At 49.5% G+C, this 18,064-nt stretch overlaps 3 protein-coding genes across 4 annotated transcripts in view; 2 read left to right on the top strand and 1 right to left on the bottom strand.

Annotated features, from left to right (window-relative positions):
* The window catches only part of Manf (mesencephalic astrocyte derived neurotrophic factor), a 3,368-nt gene extending 830 nt beyond the window's left edge, over positions 1–2,538 (top strand). The window contains exons 2-4 of the mRNA XM_005347837.3: positions 153–280; positions 1,045–1,186; positions 2,125–2,538. Of these exons, the coding sequence (XP_005347894.1) occupies positions 153–280; positions 1,045–1,186; positions 2,125–2,309 (455 nt within the window). The 3' untranslated portion in view covers positions 2,310–2,538. The remainder of the gene's footprint in view (positions 1–152; positions 281–1,044; positions 1,187–2,124) is intronic.
* Positions 2,539–2,857: 319 nt separating this feature from the next.
* Positions 2,858–9,825, top strand: Rbm15b (RNA binding motif protein 15B). Its single transcript, XM_005347833.3, has one exon. It carries the CDS (start codon positions 4,208–4,210, stop codon positions 6,869–6,871), a length of 2,664 nt encoding a protein of 887 aa, XP_005347890.1. The 5' UTR covers positions 2,858–4,207; the 3' UTR covers positions 6,872–9,825.
* Positions 9,826–10,180: 355 nt separating this feature from the next.
* Dcaf1 (DDB1 and CUL4 associated factor 1) overlaps positions 10,181–18,064 on the bottom strand; it is a 64,135-nt gene continuing 56,251 nt past the window's right edge. The window contains exons 23-24 of one of the 2 annotated variants that reach the window (XM_013346574.2): positions 17,137–17,389; positions 10,181–11,127 (exon numbers count right to left, since the gene is read on the bottom strand). In XM_013346574.2, the coding sequence (XP_013202028.1) occupies positions 11,072–11,127; positions 17,137–17,389 (309 nt within the window). In that variant the 3' untranslated portion in view covers positions 10,181–11,071. Of the gene's footprint in view, positions 11,131–17,136; positions 17,390–18,064 lie in introns of both variants that reach the window. The other variant, XM_005347835.3, reaches the window with a different exon arrangement.

Below are 18,064 nucleotides of genomic sequence, written 5' to 3'. Positions count from 1 at the left end.
CTGGTCTCGAACTCACAGAGATCTGCCTGCCTCTGCCTCCCGAGTGCTGGGATTAAAGGCGTGCGCCACCACCGCCCGGCTCATCTCTTCTTTCTACCCCTGGTGGAATGGGGACTAGTAGTTGCTTAGCATCTCTCTTTCCTCTTTTGCAGTTTGTATTTCTTATCTGGGAAGATTTTACCAGGACCTCAAAGACAGAGATGTCACATTTTCACCAGCCACTATTGAAGAAGAACTTATAAAGTTCTGTCGTGAAGCAAGAGGCAAAGAGAATCGGTTGGTAAGTCTCAGGTGACCCACCCAGGCTCTCCCTGGCTCGCGTGTATGGTCCAGTTGATGATGGGCCACGTCTGTAAACTAGTGCAAGACTGAAGTATTGTTAGCCTGTCTTATAAAATACCTCCTATGACCTGAGTATTGGTACAGCCCGGAAAGAAAAATGCCAGGCAAATGGAAAGCAGTAAGCGGTATATCCTTGAAGAAAATAGACTAGGATAGTTTGGGGATTGGGAGGGCTGTTAGAGAGGGGTTGGATTTGTGAAGCGGAGAGAACGTATCCAAACAGTGTGAGTGCCCTAAGGCCAGAGAGAGTTTGGTGTGTTTGGGATCAGGAATAGTTAACTAGGTGCCCCAAGGTGGCCAGGGCCAAGTCAAGGGCAAGAGCCCTAATGTAAAGCATTGGCCTTTGTAGCTTTAATTTCTCTGGCAGTCTCTCATTGGAACTCTGATGGTTCTTCAGTTCATTTGGAAACTCTGGCACTGAGCAAATATCAAGGCCTAGACTGTACAACTACTAGATCTGGGCAAGCACTAAAAACATGCAGCCTGGCCAAGAGTTTTCAAAATGACCTGAGCTGGAGAGGTGGTTCTGCAAGTGTCCTGCTTTGCAGAGGACCTGCATTTAGTCTCCATTACCCACAACAGTCCTAACTCCAGCTCCGGGGAATCCGATGCCTTCTGGCCTCCCCAGCACCTGCATACATGTGCACTTCATCATGCACATAAAACATTAAGACTTTTGTTCCTTTTTCCTTTCTGCTACAGTGCTACTACATTGGGGCCACAGATGATGCAGCCACCAAGATCATCAATGAGGTATCGAAGCCCCTGGCCCACCATATCCCTGTGGAGAAGATCTGTGAGAAGCTGAAGAAGAAAGACAGCCAGATCTGCGAGCTGAAATACGGTGAGTGTGGCCAGGACTGTGCGCCTCCTGCGATGTCTGTGTGCCCGCCTGGGCTTGCTTTCTAGCCAGAAGCGTCATCGTGAGGGTTTGGAGCATGATGGGTGATAACCTGTGCAGGGCTCAGAGACTTCCACATCAAAGCTGGGTGGTGGTCAGGAGTTGAGAAGGTGACTTGTTAGCATACTTTGAAAGAGGGAGGATGTGAAGGAGGCCAGCTAATAGCGGGACAGTGCAGACAGAGAATATAAAGATATAATACATAAGGTGGACAAGTTGGGTAGGGCCTTGGGTTTGGTAAGGAATTTGGCTTTTAGTCTGAAGTTGGAAGCATCAGAAGTCTTTGAGCAGAGAAGCGCTGTAATTGAGACTTGAGCTTAACAGACTTATCATGGCTGTACTTCTGATGGCCCTAAGACCGTCAGCCCAGGAGTGATAGGAGTCGCAGCATCACCGTGGCAGAGCCCATGTCATTGCACATAACCCCAGTCTTCAGACGAGCCAGGCCTCTCCCATGAAGTTTAAACAATGCCAGTGTTAATTATAACTCACATGTCCAAGGGCCTTGTGTTTGTGGTTTGTGCTTGTGGTAATTTGGTACCCTGGTTGGTTCTGGCGTAGGTCTGTCTGGGTCATGGGTTATGGAGTAAGCTTTGACTCTGGCACTTTGACGGGGAGAAAGAGGATGTGTCTGCTCTGTCATCAGCCTGGAACTCATTCTGTGCTGACATGTAGAAGGGCCTTGGGGAACTGGAACCATGTGGGTTCTCTGCAGTGCATGTCCTGTAGTGGATACTGACAGCCTGAGGTGACCCTCCTGGGGAAGAATGCCAGTCCCCTCTTGGCACGGTATACACACATCTCCGTCCTAAGGAATGGCTTGCATGCAGCACAGGGGGCAGCATCCTACCCCGCCATTTACTGTCCTGCTCTCCCTGCAGACAAGCAGATCGACCTGAGCACAGTGGACCTGAAGAAGCTCCGGGTGAAAGAGCTGAAGAAGATCCTGGACGACTGGGGGGAGATGTGCAAAGGCTGCGCAGAAAAGTCTGACTATATCCGGAAGATAAACGAACTGATGCCTAAATACGCCCCCAAGGCAGCCAGCGCAAGGACTGATTTATAGTCACCGGAGGGAAAAACAGTTCACCTGTCTCTTCCCCAAACAACATTTTGTAATTTATTTTTTAAGCAGGCTTCTGACAATGAGACGTGAAGCCTGGAGCTTTCCTAATGATGATGCTGGCTCCATGGTGCCCCCTCCTCCCAGGGGGAGGAGTTTACTTTTCTTTTGCTGGTTTACTCTAGGACTTCAAAGTTTGTCTGGGAATTTTTTATTAAAGGGAAAAAACAAATCTGTCTTTGGAGAGTTGAACTGAAACAGGATTCGGTCCTATAATCTACTGGTTTGTCTCTCCAGTCTGCAAAGGTCCCTTGGTCTGCCAGTGCCACAATCACCCATAAAAGGATTTGGGAGCTTGGAGCATCCAAAGTAGGGGTAGGGGGCAGTTCTGGGCTTCAGAGTGTTGTGTACTTCGGCTTGGTGAAGACTTAGGCTTGACACCTGAGCTGAAGGTGGACCTATCAGGTCAGCATATGCAGAACAAGCAGAGAATTTTCTGTGCTAGTGCGGGTAGTCAGAGTTGGCGTTTCCATTTCTTCACCCCACCTGGTACTTAGTTGTCCATTCGTTGGGTTCCGGTCTGGGTCTAGTGTGAACAAGGCCCCTTGCTTACTTGTAGTTTTGCAGGTTTAGCAGGAATTGGTTCAGAGGGCCAGAGAGCTATGTGCAGTATGGTTTTCAGTTGCTCTGTGACTGGTACTTAACAGTGTGACTGTGCCTCACTGGGGACACCGCTCCTGCTGCCCCCAAACATCATGTGAAAGAAGTAGCAGCTAAGAAGTTATGTTTTCCAAAGAGTCGGTCTTAGCTCGCTTGTGTGGTTCCTAAGTTCAGTTTGTATCCACGGGGCCTTAGATTCTGCCATGGAGCCCACTGCACCTGTCTCCTGCCAATTGCTTTGTGCCTGTGGGAGGAGGGGAGAGCTGGGTGTACCCTTTGTCATCCTACAGGAACTAACCTGGAAACAGCAGCCATCCGTGGAGAGCATAAAGCCCTAAAGGCCTTTGGGTACTCTTGCCTGTATTTCACCTGGATGTAGACAGAACATTAACCAGCAAGATGTCAGCATGGCGAGAGATGATAACTTCTGGCATTACCTGCTCTACAGACCTACCTTTCCAGCCTCCTAGAAACCTACAGCAGAAAGTTGGACCCAGGGGCACCAAGATTCCTGTCTGTAGGATGCAAAGGCAGCACTGGACCCAGGGAAGTCTCACCAGCATCTGTAGTCTTTGTTTTCAGGGTGTTGCCAGGACAGTGCCTGAAGAATCTGAATGCAGAAGATCCTGGGATGTAGGTCCTGGACAGGGTGTAGGATCTTTCAAGGATATCACCTCTGGTCCCAGTCAGAAAACGCCATGGAGGGGAATGGGATCTCAAGCTAGTGGCAGGTTTGAGGGGGATACTTCACGGACCGAGGCCGCGGGTCAAGTGGCCATTCCTGCTCTAGTGGGCACGGCCCTGAGCTGGCAGACCCACCTGCGTGGGTAGCCCTGGAGCACAAAGCCCAAGTCCCCCTGGGGCCTCCCTGCTCCTGAGGAACGCCGCGCACAACGCAGTAGCCGGTGCCTTAGCCCGCCCAGCCAGCCACGCGGTGGCGCCAGAGTTCGCAGTCGGGCCAGCTCCTCCGCTTGCCGAGGTGTCACGTGGTGCAGGACCGCGGAGCCGGGTGATAGGCGCCGAGCGAAACTCTCGTCCCGCCCACCCGAGTCACGTGGTGCGGCCGGCGCAGCTTGATAACGCAGCTCCCGGCCCCTCGGCGCCGCTCCCGCCCCGCCCCGCCGCCGCCGCCGCGCCGAGTCCTTTTGTCCAAGATGGCGGCGCCGGGGGCGCTGCCTCCTGGGCTGCCGCCGCTGCCGCTGTGAGGAACCTGCGGGCCGCCCGCCCGCCGCGCCGGCGCCATGAAGCGGCAGAACGAGCGAGACTCCAGCCCGAGCGGGCGTGGCTCGTCATCGTCCGCCAAGCGGCCGCGGGAGCGCGAACGGGAGGCAGAGGCGGGCGGGCGGCGAGCAGCGCACAAGGCCTCCGGCGGCACTAAGCACCCGGTTCCAGCGCGGGCTCGAGACAAGCCCCGCGGCAGTGGCGGCGGTGGGCATCGCGACGGTCGCGCTGCCGGGGATGCGAATCACCGAGCGAGCAGCGGGCGCTCCTCGGGCGCGCCCGGAGGCGGAGGACGCACCGGCAAGGCCTCGGGGGACCCCGGTGCCGGCGGCTCGTCGCCCCGCGCCTCTCCGCTGCCACCGCCCCCGCCGCCCCCCGGGGCGGAACCAGCGGGTCCCGGCTCCACGGCGGCTCCGGAATACAAGACGTTGCTCATCAGCAGCCTGAGCCCCGCGCTGCCGGCCGAGCACCTGGAGGACCGGCTCTTCCACCAGTTCAAGCGTTTCGGTGAGATCAGCCTGCGCCTGTCGCACACTCCGGAACTGGGCCGCGTGGCCTACGTGAACTTCCGGCACCCACAGGACGCGCGCGAGGCCCGGCAGCACGCCCTGGCCCGGCAGCTGCTGCTCTACGACCGGCCGCTCAAGGTAGAGCCGGTCTACCTGCGCGGCGGCGGCGGCGGGAGCAGCCGGCGCAGTAGCAGCAGCAGCGCCGCCGCCTCCACGCCGCCCCCGGGGCCCCCCACGCCCGCCGACGCCCTGGGCTACCTGCCGCTGCACGGGGGCTACCAGTACAAGCAGCGCTCGCTGTCGCCGGTAGCCGCCCCGCCCCTGCGGGAGCCCCGCGCTCGGCACGCCGCGGCAGCCTTCGCCCTGGATGCTGCGGCCGCGGCCGCCGTGGGACTGTCTCGGGAGCGGGCCTTGGACTACTACGGGCTGTACGACGACCGCGGGCGCCCCTACGGCTACCCGGCCGTGTGCGAGGAGGACCTGATGCCGGAGGATGACCAGAGAGCCACGCGCAACCTCTTCATCGGGAACCTGGACCACAGTGTATCTGAGGTGGAGCTCCGACGGGCCTTCGAGAAGTACGGCATCATTGAGGAGGTGGTCATCAAGAGGCCTGCCCGTGGCCAGGGTGGTGCCTATGCCTTCCTCAAGTTTCAGAACCTGGACATGGCACACAGGGCCAAGGTGGCTATGTCCGGCCGGGTGATTGGCAGAAACCCCATCAAGATAGGCTACGGCAAGGCTAACCCCACCACCCGCCTCTGGGTGGGTGGTCTGGGACCTAACACCTCGCTGGCAGCCCTGGCCAGGGAATTTGATCGCTTTGGGAGCATTCGGACCATCGATCACGTCAAAGGAGACAGCTTTGCCTACATCCAGTACGAGAGCCTGGACGCAGCCCAAGCCGCCTGCGCTAAAATGAGGGGCTTTCCCTTGGGTGGTCCGGATCGCAGGCTCAGGGTGGATTTTGCCAAAGCAGAGGAGACTCGCTATCCCCAGCAGTACCAGCCCTCCCCTCTCCCTGTGCATTATGAGCTGCTCACTGATGGATATACCCGGCATCGAAACCTGGATGCGGACCTAAGGGTGCGGGATAGGACCCCTCCACACCTCCTCTATTCAGACCGGGACCGGACCTTTTTGGAAGGGGACTGGACCAGCCTCAGTAAAAGTTCTGACCGCAGAAACAGCCTAGAGGGCTATAGCCGCTCAGTGCGCAGCCGGAGTGGTGAGCGCTGGGGAGGAGATGGGGACCGGAGTATAGCCAAGCCCTGGGAAGAGAGACGCAAGCGGAGGAGCCTTTCTAGTGACCGTGGGAGGGCAACTCATTCCCCTTATGAGGAACGGAGCAGGACCAAGGGTGGGGGGCAGCAGTCTGAGCGAGGCTCGGACCGCACTCCTGAGCGTAGCCGAAAGGAAAACCACTCCAGTGAAGGGACCAAGGAGTCAGGCAGCAACTCCCTCAGCAACAGCAGACATGGTGCGGAGGAGAGGGGCCATCATCACCACCACCACGAGGCTCCAGACTCCTCCCATGGAAAAAAGACTCGAGAGAGTGAACGCAATCATCGGACCACTGAAGCAGAGCTCAAGACTCTTGAAGAGCCAAAACACGAGACCAAAAAGCTAAAGACTCTTTTCGAGTACGCTCAGACACTGCAGCTGGGTTGGAATGGGCTTCTAGTTTTGAAAAACAGCTGTTTTCCAACATCTATGCACATCCTAGAGGGGGACCAGGGAGTTATCAGCGGTCTCCTCAAAGACCACACTTCTGGCAGCAAGCTGACCCAGCTAAAGATTGCCCAGCGCCTTCGACTGGACCAGCCCAAGCTGGACGAGGTCACCCGTCGCATCAAGCAGGGGAGCCCCAACGGCTATGCAGTGCTCCTAGCCATCCAGTCAGCCAGTGGGCCTGGCACTGAAGGGGTGCCCGCCGTGGAACCAGGCCTACAGAGGCGGCTTCTCAGGAACCTGGTCTCCTACTTGAAACAGAAGCAGGCTGCAGGGGTGATCAGCCTGCCAGTGGGTGGGTCTAAGGGCAGAGACAGCACGGGCATGCTCTACGCTTTCCCTCCCTGCGACTTCTCACAGCAGTACCTGCAGACGGCACTGCGGACCCTGGGCAAGCTAGAGGAAGAGCATATGGTGATAGTTATAGTCAGAGACGCTGCCTAGCCCGCACCTGCTCTTCCGCTGTGTTTGTGTCACAGAGCAGTCATGTTAAAATATGCTCCATTCTCTACCTACTTACCCCCTTGGTTTGAATTCTCTGCTGGGTTGTTCTGGTTCATTTGGTGGCATCCTGTCCACTGCTAAAACTAAGCTCATGGGTCTGGGGCTTTTTGTTTTTGTTTTTGTTTTTTTACAAGAAAAAAACTCCTGTTGTGTTTCCCATGTATGAGATACTATCTGCTGTATTCTGTATTTTTTTATTCTTTTTTATTTTTATTTTTTTGACTAACTGTATGGAAAGTTGTCAGTAAAGCCTTTGTCAGAGGATGAATTTTTTTTAATCTGACCATAGTCCTGGTTTAATCAGGTTTTTTCTTAAAAAAATGGAAAACTGCCCTCAGTGCATGACCTATGTCCAGTTTTTGGTACCACTGCTTCTAACAGTGTGCTACGTTCGTGGTGCCCAGCTCTTCGTCTGTCAGGACCCTGTTCACACTCATCGGTCCCTAATGGCCAACAGGCTTGTGTGACGTGGGTCGTTACACCACCCTGAGCAGAGCCGGTTAGAGGAAGGGCCTGGGCCTAAGACCTGTACCAGCTGCTACAGGTAGTTTTTATTACTGTTTTTTCCCTGTCTTAAATGCTTCAGTTTGAGCTATGGCCGTTAGACAAGGTACCTAAGCTTGTTGGACAGAGAGGGTAGTTTTCAGTTTTGTGGTCTTGCATTGGGGGTTGGAACAGTGCAATATTGATGCTGAGGAGCCTTGTGCTTAACCTGTCTAGGCTCGCTCTGGATCAGTCTTTAGTCTTTATGTAGTCTAGGGTCTCCAGTATCAGTCAGCTGCCTGGTTCCCAGGGGTCCTGGAGGGAAATGGTGGGATGCAGGGTGAGAAGCAGCCTAGCTTGGTTAACCCTTCAATGTGCTTGTGATTTGGGGGCTTTCTTTGGTCTTTCAGGGTTGTCAGTAGAGTGAGCCTGTGCCACAGTCAAACCTAGAGGTTTATGGCAAACAGCAAACTTCCCAGCTACAGTACTCAGTGCTGCAAGGGAGTACAGTGCCAGGAAGATGTCCTTGATGAGTGACATAGCTTTCCGTGATGAGCCACAGAAATGAGGTAAGGAAACAGATCATTCTCTGTGGGAAAGAAGTCACAGTTGCTAAATGATAGGCTTGAGCCCAGAGCCACATCAGCTGGGCTAAGAAGGAAACAGATTGAGGCATCCTCAGGCTGGGAGGGGAAAGTGGCCCAAGAGTTTTAGGCTCTGCCTTTGCTGTCTCAATCAAGTAGGACGTTAGATCAGGCAACAGTTGTCGCCACAGATCACAGCTAGGCTGAGGATGTGCCAGCTTGGGTAGTCCAAACCAGTCAGGCCTAGGAGAATGGGAATCCTGGTTAGGGGTTGGTTCTGGCCCACCTGTAACCTCTGGGCTCTGAGATAGACCTTGGAGGTTATATGGAGTTCATGTACGTCTACAAGGACAGAAACTCTGGAAATTGGGTAAAATAGGGACTTTCTTCTCACCAGGCCTTGGCTGGTATTCATGAGACCAAACATGTCTCTAAAACAGAGGGTCACAACCCCTTTGACAAACTTGTGTCACCAGAAAATATTTACGTTACAATTCATAACAGTAGAATTATAGTTATGAAGTAGCAATGAAAATAATTTTATGGTTGGGGTCACCAGCACAAGAGGAACTGTGCTAAGGGGTCGCAGCATAGGAAGGTTGAGGACCACTGCTCTGAAGCATTAATGAGAGTGTTAATGTAATCCTTCAGCTGTGGTCACTGCCTTCACTGGAGCAAGTCAGTAGGCCTGGTGTCCCAGACTACTTCAGAATTCTTTGTCACAGCCAGAAACCAGAGCAAGCCTCATCCTGAAGGCCTGTTGCAGTTTTTCTTGGAGATCAATTGAACAATGTCATAGAACAGCTACAAAGCAAGTTTCATCACCCAAGTGCACCCTTCCCAGGCAGAACCAAGACACCCCGGCCCCAGTTTTAATCAACCCGTTTGGAAAGGGTCACCCTTTGGCTCCAGTGATAGCCACTATTTTCTTGGTAAGACCCACAACCCACTGTGACCTTCCACCTTGGACCACTTAACCATCCTAACCACTCCCTTTTAGTCCTTAGACATAACAGGTTCTGTGGCCTCCTAGCCAGCCCTGCCAGCACTAAAGAAGGTGTGGGTCAGGTAACCAAGGCCTTGTCTAGTCATGACATTGTCTCCAGTGAGAAAGCCCACAGCAGGTACCCAGCAGCTGACGTTTCATGAAGGCAAAAAACCAGAGCAGACAAAAGCCCTTAATGTGTAGTGTTTATACCCTGTGTCTTCCTAAGTGACTCAGGTCTTGAACCCTAGTAGAAGAAGGAAGGTAGATGTTTTCTTTTAGTCTCATGAAACACATTCCTAAGGGAGTGTTGTCAAGTCAACCAGAACTGTGCTTTCCTATTAAATGTGCCCGTCTCCACCAAGGGAGGCCTGTGGGTGCTCCCAAGAGCTTCTGGCAGATGAGCTGAATTAGTGATGATGCAGAGTTTTGCTGCTTTCTCTTCAGCTGCATTCAGTGCCAGCCATCAGACTTGTACTGGCTGTTGTCAGTTAACCAGTTAATGCCAAGGCATGAAGCAGACGAGGAGCTGAGGCCTCAGCTTTTACAGGAACAAGATGGATGTGCCTCTGTGATACAGGCCATTTCAGTGTGACGGGTTGTGTTCCTGAGTGTAGCAGGTTCTACCTGCCCCTGGAGAGTTTTCGCCATCTTGTGTTGCTTGTTTACTTTATACCCAATACACCCTTCTCTCAGTAAAGGGAGAGGTGTCTCTGTGGCTGTGTAATTAATGCCTATGTAACAGAAACCGAAGCTACCATTTCGGCAAAATCAGAGAAATTACTGCTTTATATTTATTGTGGGAAAGAAATGGTGGGATAAACAAAACATGAGCCCCTCGTACTCTCAGACCCGTGAAGTTTTTCCTCCATACCCAACCTGACCAAGCCTCAAGTACCCCTCAACTTCTAGGACTGAAAAAGACCTAGGGGTGGCCAGACTGCTCCTTAAAGGTCCCACACACGGTGATAGAGATGCAGCCCCACTCTCTTACCCCCTCTGCCTCCCCCCCCCCTTGTTATCCTCACAAAGCCTCCAGCAACTTCAGGCCAGGCTCAAGTGACTAAACTACTGTCTGCCCTGGGAGACTTGCTGTGGGAGGGCTCTGCCTTCCTTAGGTCCCCTGGTCTGGCCAAAACTGTGAGGAGGTGAAGGACACCCCATCTCAGTAAAGGAAAACAAGGAAAGGCCATAAACAAAGACAGACTTGTAGTTTATTTTGTATTTTTTTTAAATAAATACACTTTACATTAAAGAAAAAGACCTTTGATTTGTAATTTCCACATTGGGGAGAAAGGGAAGGAAAAAAGGACTTTCGAAAAACTGAATCACAAAGAGAAAGAGAGGGAGTGAATTTATACCCCTAAAGTTCTCTCAACTCCACAAAAACAAGGTCTACACAACTGCCTGGCCACCAAGGTAGGAGTTAGGCGTTTTCCCAGTAGCAGGCCATGCCTTCCACTCCCGCTCTGGCACAAAGGAAAACAAATTAACTTGACAGCGTATGAGGCAACAAAACAGGTTAAAAAAATCATATATTATATTTATAATAAAATATTAATCCTTATCAATTTAAGAAACCACGATTTTCCTCTTCATTTAAATACGTATGTAAAAATGCCTCTATATTGTTCTTTAGACATCATTTTCTTCCAAAGAAAATGAAGTGCAGGATAGGAGACTGGTGGATATAAGTTCAGACCCTCGGTTATAAATGCCTGTTGCTTTTTTTTTTCTTTTTAAAGTTTTATAAAAAACTATTTCTTGTTCTTTAAGTAAAGAACATTATACAAAGAAAATATATTGTGAAATACCCAGAGACATGTTTGTTTTTCCCTTGAGGAAAGCTATGTCCGTCCTAGGAGGAGGGGACGCAAACTAGGGCCTAGTCCCTGTAGTCTTTTTTGTGGTTGTTATTGTTTTTTAGAAGGGCCCTCAGAGTCAGGGAGAGTCTAAACCAGTCCTCTGAATGCAGGGCATACAGTTCCTTAACGGACAGCCCTGGGAGACAGCAAAGGCAGGTGTTCTGAATTCATTCACTCAGTTTCTCTCGCCTGCCAAGATTCTCTTCCAAGTGGGGATGGCACATCACTCATTCAGAGATATGATGATGTCATCTTCCAAATCAGAGTTGTCCGAGCTGTCTGCTGAAAGGTAGAGAAGGGAGAGAGAATTATGTGCTAGGATTGTAGGAGACCCTGCTCAACACACTTATGTCTGAGCAGGGTTAATTACCACTTTCCAGAAAGTAGAAAACACATCAATTAACTCCTTGGAGCTTGGCTCCAGAGAATATGCCTGTTGGTGGCAACAATGGACACCCTTGGGACCTCTGGTCCTCTTGCCTTTCAAAAGACCTGAATCTGGAGGCCCTGCTTCCTGCCCGGGACACCCCAGAGGGATCAAGTGTCCTCAAGCCGTCACCTGGGGCACTGGGCTGCAAAGGGACAGGACTGAGAGGAGCAAAGAGGTCTCAGCTCTTTGTCTATTGTCTCCTTATGGCAGGATCATTGGCCCTAACCCCAAGGAAGCACTAAAGAGAGGCTCACCAGCTATAGTGAGTTCTAGGCCAGCCTGAGTTAAGAGTAAAACCCTGTCTTTAAAACAAAATGTTAACAGGAAGTAGGAGACAGGAAGAATGATGTCAACAGTTCAAAGTAGCAAATACAAAGGATAAACAATACCATACCTAACATACCACACAAAGACCATATCAATGAAATTACATTATAGATCAGACTAATAAGATTTTTTTTTCTTTTTTTTAGCTGTTCTTGCCATAGGAAGCAGGTGATGATTGGATGGTGGGCATGTCCATTCTTCACTATAGTAACCTTTTCACATAAATACTATACTTTCATGATGGATACCTTAAATGTACACGCTAGTTTTTTTAGCAGAGGAGGTTTGGTTTTGGTTTTTCTTTTTTTGTTTTTTCGAGGCAGGGTTTCTGTGTGGCTTTGGAGCCTGTCCTGGAACTAGCTCTGTAGACTAGGCTGGTCTCGAACTCACAGAGATCCACCTGCCTCTGCCTCCCGAGTGCTGGGATTAAAGGAGTGCGCCACCATCGCCCGGCTTGGTTTTGGTTTTTCAAGACAGCGTTTGTCTATGCAGTCCTGGCTGTCCCAGAACTTGCTTTGTAGACCAGGTTGCCCTAGAACCCACAGAGATCTGTCTGCCTCTGATTCACAAGTGCTGGGATTAAAGGCATGCACCACCACCATCTGGCACTAAAATTTATTTTTAAAAACAGGCTGAATCCCTTTCTCAGCCTCAGGAGCCTACAAAGACAAGATGATCCTAAGACTCAATCCTTGGAATGCAGATACAGAAGAGCCAACCATCCACCACCAAGAAGGCCACAAGGAGCATGGAGACCAAGGGCTCTACCTTACTGTGCAGACAAGGAATGAACTTATTAACACTTCTAGAATGATCCATTGAGGAATGGAACTAAATGATAGGAAAAGAGCCCCTCAACGCCAGGTGTGAAGGACATAATCTATAATCCCACATTCTGGAGAGGTCAGCCTGGCTGCAGTGAGACCATGTTCTAACCCTTCCCTCCACCAAAGGATCCTCAAAACAAAATTACATCATGCCTATCTGATAAAAGTTAAAATGAGTAAATAACTCTTAAGGCCTAGTGTTTGTTCAAGAAGCTAGGGAAAGGGGCCAGTAAAATGTCTCAGCAGGAAGGTCCCTGCCACCAATCCTATCAACTTGAGTTCTACCCAGGAGCCTAATGGTGGAGAGAACCAGATCCACAAATTGTCCTCCTCTGACCACACACTCTAGAAAGCATGCTCTCTCCCTAAACATAATTTGAACTTTTTAAAAAAATGTATATATGGATGTTTTGCCTGTATGTATACCTGTGCAACACATGGGTCTAGTGCCCGAGTAGGTTAATAGGGCATCAGATCTCCTGGTTCTGGAATAAGAGATGGTTGTGAGCTGTCATACAGGTGCTAGCAATCAAACCAGGTCCTGCAAGAGCAAGTGCTCTTAACCACTGAACCATCTCTGCCAGCCCCTTAAGTTTTTTTTTTTTTTTTTTTTTTTAAATAAAAAAGCTGTAGAGATATTTTCATGAGGTTCCCAGGAACGTGGGCAAGCCCTGAAACACCTGGACTCTGGCATGTCTGTGTGGAAAGGGGTGCCCACAAACACCTCGCCAAGGTACCCAAAAGAATTCTAGGGCAAGGTGAGGAAGGAAAAGTGCATGTTCCCAAATCTTCACTCTCTGCAAGGTCCCTTATGAAAAACAGTGAAATGAAAACAACAGCACTGACACAAGAATGTCCTTCAAATAAAAAAAAGAGATGGCCTTGGGAGAGAGAAGACAAAATCGGTGTTCCGCATGATCCAAATGGATACAAACATGGCCCAGCATGGCAAAGATTTGGAAAACACAATGGAGTGGTCACAGAATGAGAAGTTGAGACTTGAACCTGAACAGACCATACTCCAGCAGCTTCTCGGGAGGTAAAAACTCCAGAAGGAAGGCAGTGTCTACTCCCCAGAGCCACACACAGCACCTGTCTCTACCAGACTCCTGCAGACACCTACTGAATCTTCTCCAGGGCTTGCATTATAGGCATGCCAACAATGCCAGGCCCACTTCCCTGAGAACCTCCCTAGGAAGCTTCAATCCCTCTACCTCACTGCAAAAGAAAAAAAAAAAAAAAAAAAGAAGCCAACATTTAACTCCGCATCACATCTAAGAACTGCTCCCTGAGGATCACAGCAGCCAACGGTCAGGTGACAGGACGCCTTTTATCTACCTGCCTTCGCCTTTTCTCAGCCCCAGATGTTGCAGTGACCCAATCCGCAGCCTCTGGTCAGGAGCTCCCATTCTGAATGCTGTATGCAGCAAAGGCAATCTTTCCAGTGTTTTTGACCTGTTGTTGCCTTACAACATCCAGGCTTGGGAGCAAGGGGTCTCCAGAAGCAAAGATACAAAGACCCTGACGACAACATGCCTCTCTCTCATGGACTAGGGTTCTCTATCTGGAGCTGTATCCCTGCAGGACCCAGGGCCTATGCAAAGTCACATGGCAGCCCACAGAGTGTGGGTCTCTATGGCTTTCACTATACCCTAAAAAGACTCCATAAGTTCAGGAAGAGTTCCTCCAGGCAATCAGAATAAAGCTTGTAACAATAATACTTATGAGGAGTTTAGCACAATCAGTCTGCTCCACATACAGCCACTATGAATAGCAATATCCTCGATGGACAACCCTGAAAACAATACAGGACTGCCTTCAGGTGCCACCTCTGTCTCTCAACCCCGAGTCCAAGCAGAAAAAGCCACGCTTTGTCATGTATATGTCAATATTTACACCTAGGTTATAGTGAAAATATTATTATAACGTACAGAATTAAAACTTTCCAGATTGCTTTGAGAGAAGAAATTTTCAGAATGGCAAAAGGCGGGTATACTGTTACCAAATACAAATTGAGAGGGTTTATATTCAAATTAAGAATGGAAAACCTGAAGCTGGGTGTGGTGGCACAGCTTGTAAAGCTAGCAAAAGGATTGGGAACTTGGGGCCAATCTTAGCCACACAGCACCACTATGTTAGGTGACTAGGACAAACTGGGGATCTGGGATGACCATGCTGCCCCACATAAAACCAGGCATCCTTGGCTGAACCAGCACCTGGGGTCACAGTGTAGAAGCTGAGGGCAGTGTGCATTAGTAACTATGTCACTGCTGCCCAGGACGCGCCTCCCCCACCCCCCCGCCCTCCTCCAGAGAAACACTTAAACTTTAACTGTCCCTGTCAGAATTAAGACCCAATATAGAACTTAAAAAGTGTTTTTCATAACCAAAATGTATCATCTCAATACAAGCAAGCAAGGACTAAGCTAAGGTACCTAGAAGTGGGGATGTGCACAGTTCTATCAAAACAGCAAAGTCCAAGCCCTAGAAAAAGTCGGAGCATGGAACAGGCTCCTTGCCGCAAGTAACACTTAAACCCGTCCATCACCACGTGGGTGTCCCTGCTGCTCTGTCAAGACTCCTTCCATTTTTCTTTGCATTTAATGGGTAGAGGTTTAGAAACATCACAGAATAAAAAAGCCCAGATATCTTCGCTCCTCTGGTGATTAAATGCACATTAGCACATCTATGTGTCATTTACTGTTGTAAAGCATGAGCAGAAGCTGGAAGTGTCATCTGGATTGTTGGGACACGGTCACTGGTAGCGGCTCTCTGCTTTCATTCACTGCCCCCATCATGGATTAAGTACACAGCCCTGTGAATGAAGGCAGTTGTCAGGGTTAGAGTAGGGGTGGGAAGGTTTCTCTATTTTATCGGTGATCGGAAGAAGTTTTATTTTCACTACCTGGGTTATATTCCTCCCTTTCTATGGAGATATTGTACTGGTTAAAAACAGGGATTCAGTTCTTTAGAATATGCAATCTAGCCACCTCTTGACATAAAGCAGGCCCTGGAGGAACAGGCCTGAGTAAAAATGGGACACTAGTAATAACAGTACTGTAGGCCTTCTTAGTAAGCCCCTCCTCCTTCAAGACCAGTTTTTGATTAATCTGTCTGGAAATGTTTTTAAATCTTGTGTTTTGCTAAAGTATTTTTTATTTAAAAACAAAAAACAAAGGAAGTGACCCTTTCTTACATGTGGACTGACCCCGCCTCCTGCATCATTAACTGAAGGGAGGAATATATTGATATTTTGCTAAAATGTCTCTGGATCCTTCTTACCTGGCTCTCAGGTCTTGGTTGGGAGCTAACCCACAGAATCACCTTTAAATATGATAAACAGCAGATAACCCCACCAAGAACTTCCTCATATAACTCTTAAGAGCACTTGCTGAAAGTCTCTGCTAAGGCAATCAGCTGTCTGCCTTCAGTACCACCAGCACATGAGAGAGCTCTATCCCAAAGATATCCCAAAGAAAATGGAATCCCATCAGCGGTGAAGGCACCGCACACATGACAGGGGTATCTTATTTGTACGCTTTAAAATCTGCCACCCACCTCTTCTACCAGGAAACATGATCATAAACATAAGGTCCTCTGAGGAAGAAGCTTGGCATTTGCGTGGCCTGGGCCATCACAACACTTCTTTCTTTCAGCAGAGTAAGTGATGTGTGTGTTCTTGGTGCTCAGCAGTAACAGCATATGGCTGCAGAGCATTTGAAAATGAGAGCTAATTTTTATTTTAATTAAATGTGAACATCCCTCTGTGATTAGTGCCTGTCATTATTAGACACAATACCTATCACGCCTGTGAGAATGGTGGGTATGTTTGCTAAAGGAGACAGGGATCACTCCTCACTCAGGCAGGGCAGCAATACAAAGAACCAGGACCACAGCTGGCAGAGTCTGCCAACAGCGGCCCTCTCAGCAAGGCTGAGATATGTCAGAGTGCGGTGGTGGCGTTTGTCCAGTCTTAAAGCTCTGGTTGGCGTATTTGGGATCATTAGCAATGGCAGAAGACAGTTTCAGAGATCCACTAGCGGGAAATCACCACACAAGCTAGAGCTTGTTCTTCAAACTTTGAACAAGTAAGTGGGGAGGAATGAACGAAACAGATGCACTTGTACCTTAGCCTTTAGGGGGACTAGGCCAAAAGAAGACTGGAAAGGACGCCCACAAAAGGCCCTCACTTTGTATGCAACAGGCGCAAAGGCACAGCAGCCTGGGAGGAACTGCTTTTCACTGATTCCAGCCTGGGCCTCTACTGACAGCTATGCTTTGGCCTTCCTAAGGCCAATCAATCCTTTAAAGAAGGAATTCAAAAGCTATAAGCTCATATCTATTTTGTAAATAAGTTTTATTAGAACAGTCATAAACATACGTTTGGCCTGTGACTGCTTTCTCATTATTACAGCAGAGCTGAGTTTCTGTTATAGAGACCATAAGACCCAGGAAGCGAAAAAAGCAGTAAATTTGCTCTGACAGAAAAACTTTACATGCCTTTGATTAAAAGGAAAGAGGTGGGAGCCAGCTGGAATGGTGTACAACGTCTAACAGGAGAACAGGGGTTACTGACGCCATACTGCTGCTCCTCAAGGGACCAGACTGCTGAATCAGCAGAACTCAAGCACAGCTATCTTCTGGCCTGGGTTGATACAAGAAGAGGGTCCTGGCCCGCTCATCCCAAACTCTGCCCTATACTTACTGTCACCCAGGATCAGTTCCACTTCCTCATCTGCATCAGAGTCTTCATCTTCCCCCTCCTCTCCCTCCTCTAGAAGGTTTGCTAACTCCTCATCCGAGGGGGAGAAGTCGTTGTCTCCGTCCTCTCCTGCGTTCTCATTGTTGTCATCCTCCTCCAGTTCTGCCTCCAGCAACTGGTCAGTGTCAAGTTCATCTAAATCATCGGTGTCGTCATCATCTTCATCATCATCCTCTTCCTCCTGCTCTTCCTCTTCCTGGTGAGAGAGCATGAAGTCCATAAGGACAATCACAAAGGCTTAAACCCTTATGGGCCATGTGGTGATTCCTATCCTGGAGAATATGGGGTGTACAGAGGAATAAACTGTTATCCATGACGACTGGGACAGGCACACATGGTCAAGACATTTGAAAGCCCCCTCAGCAAGGATTACAGGTCCCTCCACAAGGGAATACTGGTCATACAGCCCTTATGCAAAGAAATAGAAAACCTGTCTAAAACTACCAATAACCTTCAAAGACCAGAGGGATTCTTCTGCCTCCTCCATCAACCAAAGTGAGGACACTTACTCAGACACTGGAACAAAAGGTTTGCACGGAAATCTGAAGTCCCATGTTCTAAGTAAACAACACAGCTGCTGAAGTGCCAGCTCCTAAAGCCCCGCGCTCATGTATTCCATCCTACTTAACGGGCAGATCCCTTGTAGAGCTATTAAGCACTCAATGTGAACGTTTCAACAAATGAGGCACACAAGACAGAGTATACAAATAACTACGCTTTCCTGTTACAAAGCAATAAATCAATCAATAAATAATGTGAGTGAAATATTTCCTCTAGGTATCCCGGACTAAATATCCTCCTGCTCACATAAAAAATAAAAATAAGCACACTGCTGACAAGGCCCTGGATTCAAAAAAAAAAAAAAAAAAAA

The sequence above is a fragment of the Microtus ochrogaster genome, chromosome 5 (genome assembly GCF_000317375.1).
Source record: "Microtus ochrogaster isolate Prairie Vole_2 chromosome 5, MicOch1.0, whole genome shotgun sequence".
NCBI lineage: Eukaryota > Metazoa > Chordata > Mammalia > Rodentia > Cricetidae > Microtus > Microtus ochrogaster.
This window is presented reverse-complemented; position numbering and strand designations above follow the sequence as displayed.

Excerpts from the sequence above, each read along its gene's own strand:
- Rbm15b (XM_005347833.3), top strand. The coding sequence starts at position 4,208 with ATGAAGCGGCAGAACGAGCGAGACTCCAGCCCGAGCGGGCGTGGCTCG.